This window comes from Phyllostomus hastatus, unplaced genomic scaffold, assembly GCF_019186645.2.
Source record: "Phyllostomus hastatus isolate PE091 unplaced genomic scaffold, TTU_PhHast_1.1 phas_scaffold_760, whole genome shotgun sequence".
Lineage (NCBI taxonomy): Eukaryota > Metazoa > Chordata > Mammalia > Chiroptera > Phyllostomidae > Phyllostomus > Phyllostomus hastatus.
Genome location: NW_025334040.1, coordinates 2,753,258 through 2,768,288, shown reverse-complemented (window position 1 = coordinate 2,768,288; position 15,031 = coordinate 2,753,258). Strand labels below are relative to the sequence as shown.

The 15,031-nt window shown below is 39.6% G+C and overlaps 1 protein-coding gene across 10 annotated transcripts in view; it reads left to right on the top strand.

Moving 5' to 3' along the window:
• The window catches only part of MTMR3 (myotubularin related protein 3), a 117,438-nt gene that overhangs the window by 88,723 nt on the left and 13,684 nt on the right, over window positions 1-15,031 (top strand). For all 10 annotated transcript variants that reach the window (XM_045826790.1, XM_045826786.1, XM_045826785.1 and 7 more), the window contains 5 exons: window positions 2,097-2,210; window positions 6,180-6,385; window positions 6,894-7,025; window positions 8,482-8,593; window positions 13,874-14,069. In XM_045826790.1, coding sequence (XP_045682746.1) covers window positions 2,097-2,210; window positions 6,180-6,385; window positions 6,894-7,025; window positions 8,482-8,593; window positions 13,874-14,069 — 760 coding nt within the window. The remainder of the gene's footprint in view (window positions 1-2,096; window positions 2,211-6,179; window positions 6,386-6,893; window positions 7,026-8,481; window positions 8,594-13,873; window positions 14,070-15,031) is intronic.

Here is a 15,031-nt window from a genome sequence, read left to right as displayed (position 1 = left end):
AAATTTCTCTAAAACGAAATTGTCCAGAAGATTTAAATTAATATACCCTTCTCCTCTTAAGTTTTCCTGTAGCAGTTGGAAGCATTAATCATACTCCTGTCCTTGGAGCTGCCACAAATTATGATAGCAGTTTTCCTGGAGTTACTGTGGCTAGCCATCATTTCATTTTTCTAGGAAAGACTACAGCTAATTACTATACACAGCTCTGAACATGGACCATGGCCAAGAAGTTAAGAACCTGGGGTGTTGTGAAGAATTGGGAGCTAGCCCTGTCACACCATTGCCTGTTCTCAGTGATAAGTCAAAACAGAGAATGGAGGTGGAGACTGGAGAGGAGGGGCTTGAGAGCGCCTGTGGCTGCTACAGGCCTTGCTTATATGTAACTTTCCTATCCTGAAAACTGCTTATCTACAAGTGAGCAGCTACTACTTGCTGAAGAGCTGATTATTAGGTGGTAGTATATATAGGACAAGGCATATAATATTCAGAAAATAGGATGAAATAAAAAGAATTATGAATTAAGACAGGCTTGTTAAAAAAAGAGTTCAAAAGCCATTGGTTTTCAAAACTCCCTATTTTATATGGGTTTTAAAAATTAACTTCTTTCCCTGGCTGGTATGGCTTAATGGATTGAATGCTGGCCTGCAAACCTAAAGGTCACTGGTGTGATTCCCAGTCGGGCACATGCCTGGCTTTTGGACTAGGTCCCCAATTGGGGGCGTGTTGAGAAGCAACTGATTGATATGATATATCTCTTGCACTTAGATGTTTCTCTCCCTCTCTTCTTACCTTCCCCTCTCTTGTAAACATTCATTCATTCATTCATTCATTCATTCATTCATTCATGTCTGTGAGCCCACTACTTCACCTCAAAACTAGTCTTAAGGAAATTTAAAAGTTTTTTCTATTATAAAAATGTATGTTTAACTTGAAAACAGGATAGAATGAACAAGACTTATGATAAGAGTTTTAACTATGATCAATGTGTCCTAGGTTATTTTTAGGAGTTTATGGGTAGGTGTTAGGAATTTTATAGAGCTACTCGTGGTCATAGCCATTCTCCTGGTTCAGTAACTTTTAAATTCCTAATACTTAATCTTCTGGAAATTGAGCATAGGAGAGAGATGTTTAGTGCAGAATGATCAAAATCTCCCATTTCTTAAGCTACGTTGTGTTTTTTCTGCATGTTCCTGTAGGATGCATAGGATAGCTTAGGACAGGTAGTGTGGTGGTGGTGTAGGTTTAGTGTCATAGTAGTAGTATTTTGGATTTGGATTAAAGGTCTTAATTGCATTCACTGTTGAAAGGAATACTGAGTTACCCGTGGAGAGACAGCAGATTGTCCTATAAGTAAAAATCCTATCAGAAATACTGCTTCCTAGGGCATCAGCTTCACTAGTGCGCAACCATGAGCATCTTCACAAATGAAAACAGAGCTTTTATCCTGAGTGTAGTTTGTTGTGAAGTGTACTTTATAGAAATTATAATTAATGGCTTATTCACATTACCGAGTTGGCTGACTGGGACTGTAATTATATATGCAAATAGACTGACCTGTGGTACTGTTTCTATATATCCCTAGCTGCATCTGCTACCTATAATTAGGACGCCCTGTTTGGTTCACATCAGAGAATACATTAATAATCCTATGAGGTCTCTGGAAACTTGAAATTGGGGGTTCTTGTCCTTCTTTACTTGTTTCCCTTTGACAAAAGCCTGAAAGACTGAGGATCTGGTAGAGGTAACACAGACCTTCTCTTCTTAGTTGGACTGGGCACTTGTGTAGTTCGAAATGACCTGTGTATCTGTTACAACAGAGAGTTACAATGGGGTAGTAACTGCCTTTCAACTGCCCATTTTGTCATTGATAGTTAAGACTGGCAGATTCCCAAAAGGCAGTATCAAGTGGAACGGTCCAAGACAATATCACTTGATATACTTGTATACATAAGTAAACACACACGGTAGCCCATTCTGCTGAGTAGGCCAAGACTCAAGTAGTGCTTCTCATTGCCTTTTAACTGGCTCTGGGTGGCTTGATCAATATCCTTATTCTGATTTCACCAAGTTTCTCCCTCTTTCACCTTACCTGTTAGGCTATGTGGTAGCTATCCACAGGAGCTCATAGTGCCTGCCTGGATCACTGACAAAGAACTAGAAAGCGTAGCAAGCTTCAGGTCCTGGAAGCGCATCCCTGTTGTCATCTACAGGTAAGTGAGCCTGGCTGGGCCCAGCGTGGTCTGGTGCTACTGACCATTGCATGTGGTTTTCTGCCAACCTGGGAAGGGAGGGGAGGGTTCAGGAAACTTCGTAGGCAATTCTGTACTTCCTTTTTGCTACAGCTGCTCTTCCAGTCACATACCAGTAATTATTGCAGCCAGAACACTAGCTGATGGTAACATTGACACTGTTAAAAAAAATTAATAGAAAAGTGGCTAGTCTTGCTATTAAGATTTTTGTGGCATTCTGTGGGGAGGTAATATGCTTATTGCATTTAGCCTGAGATGCGGACCTTTGGATCAAGAAAGATGAGTCCTAGAAATCGGGAATACAGAGTTGAGTCACTTGTGATTGTTTTTGTGGTTGAATAACTTTGACAGTTGAAAGAGCTATGCTTTGAGAGGACACATTTAGAAAAGAAGACTAGAAAGATCTTGGCCAGATAGAAGATCTTACAGATCAAAGACAGGAATCTAACATGCATTTACTAAATTTAGTTGTCTGTAGATTGCAGTAATGATTCCTGAGGTAGCTGCTGGGAGGCTAAGTCTTAGAAGGGGATGATAGCATAGGGACAAACACAGGTTTTGGAGTTTAAGTCTTTCCTCTAATATGTCTTGCTATGGTACCTCGAGTAAAAAGTAAGTTTCTTAACTGCCCTCAGCCTGTTCTAATTACTAAAATGGGAATGATATTCTTACTTGCACATATGCTATGACATCTGAATGGATTTATAAACACTGGACTTCTCTAAGCAGCATCTGGAGTAGGTTGTATATCTGATGGTGCTTTTGTAATTCAGTGGCTATCTTAGTTCTCACAGAATCGTGGTAAAATTTTAAGAAGTCATTACCTCTTATTTTCAAACTGTTTCAGATGTCATCTCCTTGTAATGTTAACATTCTCCATTTCATTCTTCCAGTTTGCAAACTTTTTGATCTCTTCATAAATTTGGGCCAAACCAGTAAGACTTAGTTAGAAACTGTTTTATGCCAGGAGGTGTTCCACTGAACGAACTGAAATTGTAGGAAGGGATTTATCTCTTTGTGTAGGTCCACTGAGGTAACCAGCTTGTCAGTTTACCCCATTAAAGGCAAATTCTGATGGCCATCCTGAATAGAGAGAGATGGAAAGAATTTGCTTTTGGCCTGGGGGAACGAATTAAGTTTTTAATCTCAATTTCATCACTGTTTTCAAACATTCCTAAAAAAAGTAGGCCAACACATTTACCTATCACTGAAAGGGTAAGGATGACACAAGAATTAGAGAGCAGTGAAAACGGAAAGGTTTCATGAGCCTTATCAGGGATCGGCCCAGTTCAAATGGGGAGAGTAGCCAGCTGCTCTCCGTGGCTGATAGCTGTGTTCAGTCAGCAACCCTGGCCTTTGTGTGGTTTGCTGACTTTGAACATAAGGGGTAGGACTCTCATTTTCAAAGTAAGGGACTTTAGGTGAATTCTCCCTGTTGATAGAGAAGCCTAAAAGGGCAGATTAAAGAAAAACTTAGTAGAACACACATGGGAAGCCTTTTCTCCCTTCTAAAATTTATTCTAGTGGGCACGAGTCATGGGTTCCCCCCCCCCCTTCTGGAGACCATACAGTATATATAAATGAAAATTTTTAAATTGCAATTTCTCAAAGAAAATCTCTCAAAAGATTATAAATGAAAGTTCTTGGTGTAGGCCACATAAAATCAGACAGGCTTCCAGGAACTGGCCTCTGTTTCAGAACAGGTGTTTTGTATCTCTGAGCTCCAGACTGGGTTGGAAGATAGAGGTAGCTGAAGAATGTTTTGGGATACTCTACCACTCTTTGCTTGGCCAGCCTGGATGGCAGGGCGTTTCCAAGTCCAACATGTATTTACTGAATTTAATTGTCTATAGACTGCAGTAATGGTTCCTGAGGTTGTTAGCAGCGGTTACTTGACATTACCACACTGAACCAGTGTCTGATGAGTGCTTTCTCCCACTGTGGTGAGAGTGCTTAATTGGATTTATCATTGAAGATAGAGACTGCTCTAACACAGCAAGATGGTGTGAAGGGTGCCCCTCTGTAGTGCAATTCACAGCTCCCCCTTCGTGCATTGAGTGATTATTACAAACTTCTAGTCATTTAGGAAGCTCGCCTAACACCAACTTAGGGATACTTTAAACATTTCAGTGTTTAATTTTTATACTTTTTATAGCTATGTTTGTTAAAATGATAGCAATGCTCTTTAGTGATTTTTAGCTTTAGTGTTTTAGTTCTCTTTCTAAAGCATTTTAGAAGACTGCAGAAAACCTGCCTACTGCAGTAGTTCAGTTGCAGTTGAGCTGTTGCGATGCCACAGCCCTTAAAACCAGAAACCCAGGATGAAGACTGCCATCTACTGTTCCTCCTGGGAGCTGCAGGGAAGTGTTACAGAGAAAGATGTTAAGGAAAGGCCCTGCCAAGCCTCTTAGGGATTTGGCATCAGTCAGCTCATTGGTTATCCAGCACCTATTATCATATACTAGTAGGCATTTTAAGAATCAGTGAGGTTTTATTTTTAGTTTGGTTCCATTCAGCAGGTGAGTAAGTGGAGCATGTTGGCAGCATACAAGTACTTGTTTCCCAATACGGGAGGATTTAAAAACTACAAGCAAACTGGTGGTTCCAGTAAAATTTGATTACTGCCAAATTTAATTTATTGCTTGTGAGCTTTAGGATTAAAAACAAATCGACTCATTAGTAGGTTTTTGTTTAAATCCATAGATGCTCTTCATATGTGTTATATGTGTGTATGCACATATGTGTTTAGAAACTGTTTTAATGGGAGGTAATACATTGGTGGTTTCCTCTGGGATATAGAATTGAAGGGCATTTAAATTTTTTGCTTACTAGCTTTTTCTGCTAATTTATTTTTACAGTGAACTGATTATTTTTATATCTCTTTTAAAGTGGCTTTGTTGAGATTTCCCCTAGCCCTGAGTTACCACTTATCTACTTTATGTCTCTAGATTTGCCTATTCTGTACATTTCCTATAGATGGAATCATATAGAATGTGACCCTTTGTGACTGGCTTCCTTCACCTACCATTATATACTCATGGTTCATTCATGTTGTAGCATGTATTAGGACTTCATTCCTTTTGCTTGCCAGATAGTATTACTTTATAACTTTTTAATTGCTAAAATTGCCTAACTGAAATTCCTAATTAGGAAAAACAGTTTTAATAGAATCTTAAAGTAGACTGTGAGTGTTATTTCTGGTTTTATTTCTTGAAAAAGAATAAAAAAATTACCTATGAGAGTATGGCTTATTGAGGTTTATGCTGTTCCTTTCCCTCTAAGAGCTTAAGGAAGGGTAGCTGGCTCATTGATTTGCCTATAGTAAGAGCAGTTTGTGATTCGGGAAATCTCAGGAGATTTTGTCAGCCAGTTCACTGTGGCCCAGATAAGTGTTTCAGTCCCAAAGGTGGGATCTTGTTTTGAGAATAATCCCCAAGTCAGCCAGTTGCTGTGGTGGGCCCTCAGAAATCAGTGAGGAAATAAATTTTCCTGTTTTGGCATCTACGAGGCTATTCAGGTATAGTATAAAAAGGAAAGAGTAATACTTCATTATTGATTAGCAGAATTTGTGTAGTAGTTGTAGATTATTTTTTACTTCATTTTCCGAAAATAAATATAAAGACACAGATATTTGCTTTATGAATATTGATTTGTTTTCTAAGAGTACACACTTATCATTTTGTTGGTAACACTACAGAAATCTCTAAAATGGTCTATAATTGAGAAAGGCCCAGGTAAGTTTTGCTATTTATTCTTGTTGCTGTATAAGATTTCTGCCCTGAGAGGACTTGAAGCTAACCCATCACTTACCTGTAGTCAGGCTGTTCATTAAGTTGTTTAAAATTCATGACTTGACTTTTGGTATGAGCACAGAGCATCTGAATGTGGTCTCTGGGATGGTACAATTATTGTGTCTTGTTCCCTGCACAGGCACCAGAGCAATGGAGCTGTCATTGCGCGCTGTGGACAGCCGGAGGTCAGCTGGTGGGGCTGGCGAAATGCTGACGATGAGCACCTGGTGCAGTCAGTAGCCAAAGCTTGTGCCTCTGACTCCAGATCAAGTGGCAGCAAGCTGTCAACTAGAAATAGTTCTCGAGACTTTCCCAACGCAGGAGACCTTTCTGATGTGGAGTTTGGTAAGGTGTTCCCTAGACCCATGGCAGCAGTTTTTATAGCATATGAGAACCTTTTATTGAAATGGCCTTTTCCTTATAAAACAGAATTTGTATCATAAAAAAGAAAGAGCAAAGCTTCGATTGATGGGATTGCTTGGGGAGTCATGGGTCTTGTCCATGAACCAGAATATCCCTTGTTTCAAATTTGGCTTAAGAGAACTAGAGTATTTTTGATCTTTCTTGCCGTAGTGACAAGAATGGAGTAAATGTGTACTAGGGGACCTGCAGTGTCTCCAGACCATGGGGGAAGCACCAGGCTTCACAAAAGGACTACCAATATAGAAACAAGGTATAGGAGATGTAGGCAAAACAGAAAATAGATAAGTCTATGTATCAAGAGTTCTGGTTTGGTGGATTTGACTTTTTTTTTTTTTTTTGGTACTGTAATATGTGCCCATGGTTCTTATTTTGTACAATTTTGGGAGAGACAGGTCACTTAGTATTTCCTCCTCACTCCTGATGTTCCTAGATTCTTCTCTGTCAAATGCTTCAGGAGCAGAGAGTTTAGCCATCCAACCTCAGAAGCTTTTGATCTTGGATGCACGTTCCTATGCTGCAGCTGTTGCGAACCGAGCCAAAGGAGGAGGCTGTGAATGCCCAGGTGAGGTGTACAGTGCTTTGTCCCCCAGCATTCGTTCCTTGTGAGTTCATGTGTCTGAATTGATATCTCTGTGCCCAACTGAATCTTAGTTTTCAATATAAAATGAATGGCAAGCCATATTCCTCAGCTATCTTGAGAGAGACAGAGCTCCTTGAATTCTTTTTAATCCTCACCTGAGGACATGCTTATTGATTTTAGAGGTGGGGGAGGGAAGGAGAGAACTACTGATGTGAGAGAGGTTGCCTGTTGTTCACGCCCTGACTGGGGACTGGACCCACAACCTAGGCATGTACCCTGATTGGGAATTGAACCTGTGACCCTTTGGTTTACGGGACAATGCTCAAACCAATTGAGCCACACTGGCCAGGGCCTCTTTGAATTCTTAATACTCTTTCCAGGGGTGAAGCAGAGGAGGAGGTGCAGTGAAACCAAATAATCCTCCTTCCCTGTGCCAACCTTTTGGTGATAAGAAAAGTCAATTCTCTCCCATAATAAGGTCTGTTCATATTTGGAAGCTGCTTCTTCAGTGGTTCAATTTATCAGCCTTCTAAGAGCTTTTTGTTGCTTTTGACAAGTGGGTATGCTCATCACTGGTCTCAGAGAAAACTCCTCACATGGCTTCTACTTAGAAAACCTGGCATGGAAATTGAAGCAGTAAATACTAAACTCGAGCAGAGCGCCCTCTCCTCACCTATGACATCCCTGCTGTTTGAATGCTGGTTTCTCCAAAGAAGGACCCCTTTGATGCCAGTTGTGTGCTGATGGAGCAGACAGATACAGGCACTGAGCTCCTCATTCAGATGTGATCTAAGCTAGAAATTAAATGCAATGGTACCAAGGTGAAGTTTGAATGCATGAAATGCTTTGTTCTTCCAGGTTCTTTTCAAAGAGATTCCAGAGCTATAAGTTAGCTAAGGTCCTAGAGAACATTATGCTAAGTGAAATAAACCAGTCAGAGAAAGACAGATACCATATGATTTCACTCATATGTGGAATCTAATGAACAAACTGAACTAACAAGGAAAATGAGGACAGACTTGTAGGTGGAAAGCAGGATGACAGCTAGTGGGGGGTAGGTTAGAGGGTGGATGGATGCTGCGGGGAAGGGTGTATAAGGGGACTAAAAGGTAATGGAAAAAATACAATAAAGATTAAAGAAAAAAAAGCTAAGGTCCAAGAAATAAACCTGAGATGAGACAGAAGTATATAGATTTTTTTAAGTAACAGCTTCTATTTTGTGTATCTTTACAAATCTTACCTTTCTTTTTGCCAAAACAGCTAAAATTTCAGCACTGTTTTCTTCTCATAAGGACTAGCCTAATACAGACATCAAAACACTGCAGTTTCATTAGCAGCTGCAATGGGTTTGTTAATAGGCATTTTGCTTCTTTTAAATTTGGCCATGTTGGCTTTAAATTTAATGTATTTGTGTTCTGTTTGTTGTTTATCTCTCCAGAGTATTACCCAAACTGTGAAGTTGTGTTTATGGGGATGGCAAATATTCATTCAATTCGGAGGAGTTTTCAGTCTCTGAGGTTGCTGTGCACACAGATGCCAGATCCAGGAAAGTAAGACCTTGGCCTTGCTTTAATTTGCATTGCCTTTTTTTTTTTTTAATGAGTTCAGAGTTGTTTTTTCCTCTATTTCATGGTAAACTTTGGTTTTATTGTCAGTCTCTATGGGTATTCTTTTTGTGTTAGGAACATGGTAGCGTAAATGATCTGGGATTAAAATCTAGCCCTGTGAAAGGTTTAAAGATGTGCAGTACATAACAGGCCTCAGCCTTCAGATGGAAGTGTTGCTTTCTTGTTTTTCCTGGAAACTTTCTTTTCTACTGTGTTTTTGGCCCAGAGTAATTTCTTTGGTTTCTGACATCCTGTAGTGAGGCTTGCCTGCTATGAACTGAGATGTTCTTACTGTGAAAAGTCGAAATTTATTTATCATGATCTAAAAAGGGTTAAACTAAAAACTTGCCATTAGGTTAGTTCCTTTTACATATGCTTCTGATTTCTAAATTATCCTCTCATTTATTAAACATATTACCTTGATTTTTATTGCTTATTAAAAATGAATGGCTGGCATTTGCAGTGAGGGAGGTGAAATAACACCCTCTCTTCCCAGGGGAACTGTGTGAATACAGGATAAATTAGGAGGAATGTTCTGTAAAACAAATATGGACAGATAAATATTTAAAAGCTCCTGCTTTACTATTTTAGGAAACCCAAAATGGTGTCAGAGAAGAGAAATTTTGCTGGTGTTTTTGCCGGAGCCCATAGCTGTTTCCCTGGGTTCTGTTCAGTAGATCTCATGGTCACATCAAGTTTTGCAGCATTCTTTATTTGATTTATTAAATCAAATGGCGGCCTGAACCATTTGTGCTAACTCCCGGTAGCAAATGATTAAATTCATCACAATTGTAGTCAGCCCAGAGGGTGAAGCACTTTTCCTTGAGGAACAGCCTGACTGAAGAAATGAGTTTGCTGTTCTACTTTGGGGATTAGCAACTTGCATCTGCCATAGATGTACAGAACCAGCTAGTAGCAGTCTCTTCCTTAAAGGTAGGGCATAGAAAGGAGGACTCAGGAGATTTGCCACTAATTGACTGTATGACTTTGGCCAAGTGGCTTAATCTCTGGGTATCAGTTTTCCTATCTATAAAATGAAAGGGATAGAATTAATACTACCTGACCTCTAATATCTTCCATATATTAACATTGTAAAGCTGTTTTTTAAACTCAGTCAAAAAGATGTAATTAGTGGTCACCTGGTCCAAATGAATGTCTGGGTGATTTTATTAAAGAAGTAGATAATGTTTTGTCTTTTTTTTTTAACTTTTATTTTTAATTGCAGTTTACATTCAGTATTATTTTGTACTCCTTTCAGGCACATAGCATAGTGGTTAGAATACTTCACAGTGTTCCCCCCAACATTTCCAGTACCCACCTGGCATCATACATAGTTATTACGTTATTATTGACTGTATTCCCTATGCTGTATTTTATATCCCCATGACTATTTTGTAACCACCAATTTTTTCTTCTTAATCCCTTCACCTTTTTCACCCAGCCTGCCAAGCTCCCCTCCTACTTTGACTATCTTTGGCAGCAGGTCATAATGCAGTACTAAAGCCTCCCTTGAAGAAAAAAGAAGCTATGGCCGTGATGGCACCAGCTGGAAACAAGCCTCCCAACACTTGTTTGTGGATGTGGAGGACTCGGGTGCAGTGTATTTCTACTCCAGTTTTAGAATAGGGTGAGGGAGTGTGGAGTCTCTCAGCATCCCCTTGGTTGGCAGATTTTAGACTGCAGCTTCCCTGTTAGGCGTGGGCAATACCAGCTGGTATGTGTAGAATAATTCAGTCAGGTCAGGAGAACCTTACACTGGTTTTCGTTTACTGTTTCTCCAGGGGCTGGGAGATAATTTAGTATTTGCTCTGCTAAACCTTATTTTTAGTTTCTTTCAAGACCCTGTGAGGAATGAGAATAAACAATTGATCCACTAGCAAAAAATGTTTCTTGAGTATCTATTAAGAGATAGAAAGTCTTGAGGTTGATTTATTTTATTTTATTATTTATTATTTTATTTTATTTTTATTCACAATTTAAATATTAGGAATCTCCACTGTATGTTAGGCACTGTACTAGGGGTAGGGGCTCAGCTATGCCTGAGATACAGAGTTTGCCATCTGAAGATTTAGAAGTCTGATTGGTAGACCAGGCCATTCCATGTGAAACCATTGCTTATTCACTACATCCTTTTTGCCTGTTTGCCTGGAAAGATCCTTCTCCTTGGACTTCATCAAAAATTGACACTCATTCTCCAAGATTTAATAATCCTTTATAGTAGTCTTGGAAACAGCCTTCTCAGAACCACCCAGCAGAAGCATTTATTCCCTCCTCTGACTCTTTAAAGGGCTAGGCTGTGTTTTTAAACAAATCTGGTTGCATTTTGGATAAATCAAGAGAGCTTTTGTGGGGGGGGGGGGTGAGAATGGAATTTATGACAGGGCATAAGAAACAAACTATCAACACAGTTGAAAGACAAGTGTGATCAGCTTGTGGTTGCTCTCAAAGAGCAATTCTTGGGATCTAAAGGCCTTTTGAAAAAGGACCTTCTAGATCCCTGCTGAATCCAGTCTCTGTTAAGTCCAGTAATACTGTGTAGCCATTGGTGTATTAATTTGCATGAGTCTAAATTAGTTTGGGCCTATCCAGTTTTAGTCAACTAGACATTCAGGACCTGAGCATTGACAGGTGTTAGGATGTGGTAGCAGGCAATGCTGTCTACACCATTCTCGAATGTGGCATCCAGCTAACTAGATTTGTATTCATGAGTGTTCTGTACTTTTTTTTTTTCTGAGAACTTGTTGGGCAGAGTTGCTGACCATTAAATACAAATATCTTCTGTTTTACATCTCAGAAGTGGCTGCATTTTCAAGAGTAGATTCCGGAAAGAATGACTTTTTATTTTTAACTAGATATATGCCTACCATGGACTGAAAAACATGAAATGTTAGTTCTCTGGGGAAATTAGCCAAATGACTTTTGGAACAAAGGGTGGTCCTATTAATGACTGTCCTGTTTCTAAGTGCCTCCTCTATTGTATAGTAGGACTTGGGCCTCATCCTTGTATGTGATTTTTAAAAATATGTTTTAGTGATTATGCTATTACGGTTGCCCTAATATTTCCCCCTTTCTCCCCCTCTACCCAGTACCCCCCATTTCCTCCAGCAATGCCCTTCGCCTTAGTTCATGTCCTTGGGTCATGCATATAAGTTCTTTGGCTACTCCATTTCCTATACTGTTCTTAACATCCCCTGCCTATGCTATACCTACCAATTTGTACTTCTAATCCCTTCGTATTTTCCCCCATTCTCCACTTCCCCCTCTCAACTGGTAACCATCCAAATGCTCTCCATATCTGTGATTCTGTTCCTGTTTGCTTATGTGCTCAGTTTGTTTTTTAGATTCAGTTATTGATAGTTGTGAATTTATTGCCATTTTAATGTTGTTGTTCTTTTGATCTTCTTTTTCTTAAATAAGTCCCTTTAACATTCCATAAAATTATAGCTTGGTGATGGTGAACTCCTTTAACTTTACTCTGACTTGGAAGCCCTTTATTTTTTTCCCTTCAATTCTAAATGATAGCTTTGCTGGATAAAGTAATCTAGGTTGTAGGTCCTTGCTTTTCATCACTTTGAATACTTCTTGCTAGTTCCTTCTAGTCTACAAAATTTCTTTTGAGAAATCAGCTGGCAGTCTTATGGGAACTTCTTTGTAGGTAACTCTCTGCTTTTCTCTTGCTGCTTTTAAGATTATCTCTTTAACCTTTGGCATTTTAATTATGATGTGTCTTGGTGTGGTCTTCTTTGTGTCCATCTTGTTTGGGTCTCTCTGTGCTTCCTGAATTTGTATGTCTTATTTCATTCACCAAATTAGGGAAATTTTCTTTTCATGATTTTTTTCAAATAAGCTTTCAATTTCTTGCTCTTTCTCTTCTCCTTCCAGGACCCATATAATGAGAATGCTGGTACATTTGAAGTTGCCCCAGAGGTTCCTTACCCTATCCTCGTTTTTTGAGGTTCTTTTTTCTCCTTACTATTGATTGCATCTTTTTCTTCCTTATGTTCCAAATCATTGATTTGATTCTCAGCTTCATCCACTTCGATGTTGATTCCCTATAAATTTTTCTTTATTTCACTTAGTGTAACCTTTATTTCTGCCTGAGTCTTTTTTATGCTATTGAAGTACCCAGTGAGTTCCTTGAGCATCCTAATAACCAGTGTTTTGAACTCTGCATCTGACAGATTGCTTATCTCCATTTCATTTACCTCTTTTTCTGGAGTTTCAGTCTGTTATTTTATTTAGGCCATGTTTCTTTGTCTCCTCATTTTGGCAGCCTCCCTGTGTTTGTTACTATGTTTTAGGTGGTACTGCTTTGATTCCCTTAGTAGTGTGGCCTAATGTAGAAAAGTGTACCTGTAGGTTAGATGGTGTGGAGCCCTAGGTAATCACCTGGGTGGGGCAAACCTTTTGAACCAGGTTGATGGAGTTTCTGCTATGTTGTTGCTACTCTTTGGCTCTGTGTGGGTGAGGGCTTAGAAAAGGGACAGTGGCCACTGCCTGGCCTCTGGAGTTTTGTCCAGGAGAAAGCTGTTCCCTGGTACTCACCCTAATGCCAGAAACTTTAGTTTCTCCCCATATGCCACTGGTGCCTTTCAAGCTACTGCCCCAGTGCTGGAGCCCAGAGGGAGTGAGTCTGCGTAAGTCCTAAGTCTGTTGTGCACCCTTTAAGAGGAGATGCCTGAGAATCTTGCAGTTTTTTCTGTTGCCCCAACCCCCACTGACTTTTATAGCCAGAAGTTATGCAGACTTATCTTCCTGGCACTGGAACACTGGGCTGGGGGGCTTGGTATTGGGCTGGGATCCCTTGCTCATGAGATATCGCTCCCAATTTTTGTCTACCTACGTGGGTGTGGGACCACTCGTTCCTCATCTCCTCCCCTCCTATGTCTGAATAATTGTGACTTCTTTAATTCCTCGGTTGTCGGACTTCCACACAGCTCGATTTTCTGATGATTTAGAGTGATAGTTGTTTTATAGTTCAGTTGTCATTTTTGCTGTGGTTGTGTGAGGAGGCAAGCCATGTTCATCGGTGACTCCATCTTGACCAGAAGTCTCTATGCATTTCATAAAGACAGAGCTTTCATGTTTGTTTTGGCAGTGTTTTATTTGGAGGGAAAACACTTTAGGAATTACTTTTTAATTTGACAGGTATTTGACCTGATGTAATAAAGTAAATCAGAAGAGTTAGCATTTCCTCATCACCTTCTGTTTTTATTTTTGTAGTTGGCTCTCAGCTCTTGAAAGCACAAAATGGCTTCATCACCTGTCTGTGCTTTTGAAGTCGGCGCTTCTGGTAGTACATGCTGTGGATCGTGATCAGCGGCCGGTGCTAGTGCACTGCTCGGATGGCTGGGATCGCACCCCTCAGATTGTGGCATTGGCTAAGCTCTTGCTGGATCCTTATTACCGAACCATAGAGGTGGGTGCATCCAGGGAGTAGGATTCGGTAATTCAGGGTGAGTAGGGGAAAAGTTGGAGGGTTTTATGATCAGTTTTGGTCATGTGGTTAGGTCTAATGAAAGCAAACTTTCCTTGTTTTTAAATCATTGCTCCTTTGTGCTAAATTAGGCGATGCCTACCACACAGTTCTTATCTCGTAAATTGGGCAGATTGTGGATAACAAAGTATTGAGAATACAGACATATTTCACTGTGTAGTCTGCCTACTTGGAAAAATATGGGCTAGCCCAGGAAAATGGGACTTCTATAGAAGGATCTTGGTATACTTATTATGGTTGTAGATATCACCATAGAATGTTCTGTAGAGGAAGAGGTCTACTCAAAATGACGACTTGTTGGGTTAAAGAAGTAAGAAAAATCATAAATGTGTGCTAAAATATTGAGTTGGCCAAAAAGTCTGTTTAGTTTTTTCTGTAAAATAACTTTTCACCAATAACTTTATTGATTTGAATATTTTGAGTATGTCGGCTGTGTCCTGTGTGGTATAATGCTGATTGTTCTCAATTAATATCTCAGTTTGATCACTGTCGATTTCAGCTGGTTTGCCCAACCATGGAGCATCGTCCAGTGAGAAGTCTGTAGCATGAAACTTTGCAAAACACTTTTGGCACATTTGATCAGTCACAGCACCTTCTCCATACACTGCAGATCTTTTTTTGCATTTCAGTTGTACTTTTACCTTTCCTGAAATAATAAAGCATGATATGTCAGAAATGTTGCATATTTTTATCCATCTTCAATATTAAAATGGCTACACAAAATTCACCAATTATGATATTTATTTTTTTAATGCACACTGATATGACAGCTTTGCAATACAATCAGAGTTGTTCTGAATGAAGTTAAAGACAACTGAGAGCTACTAGAGCCATCTTATTGAAAAGACCAAACGAGCTTTTTTCGCCAACCCAATATATGTAAA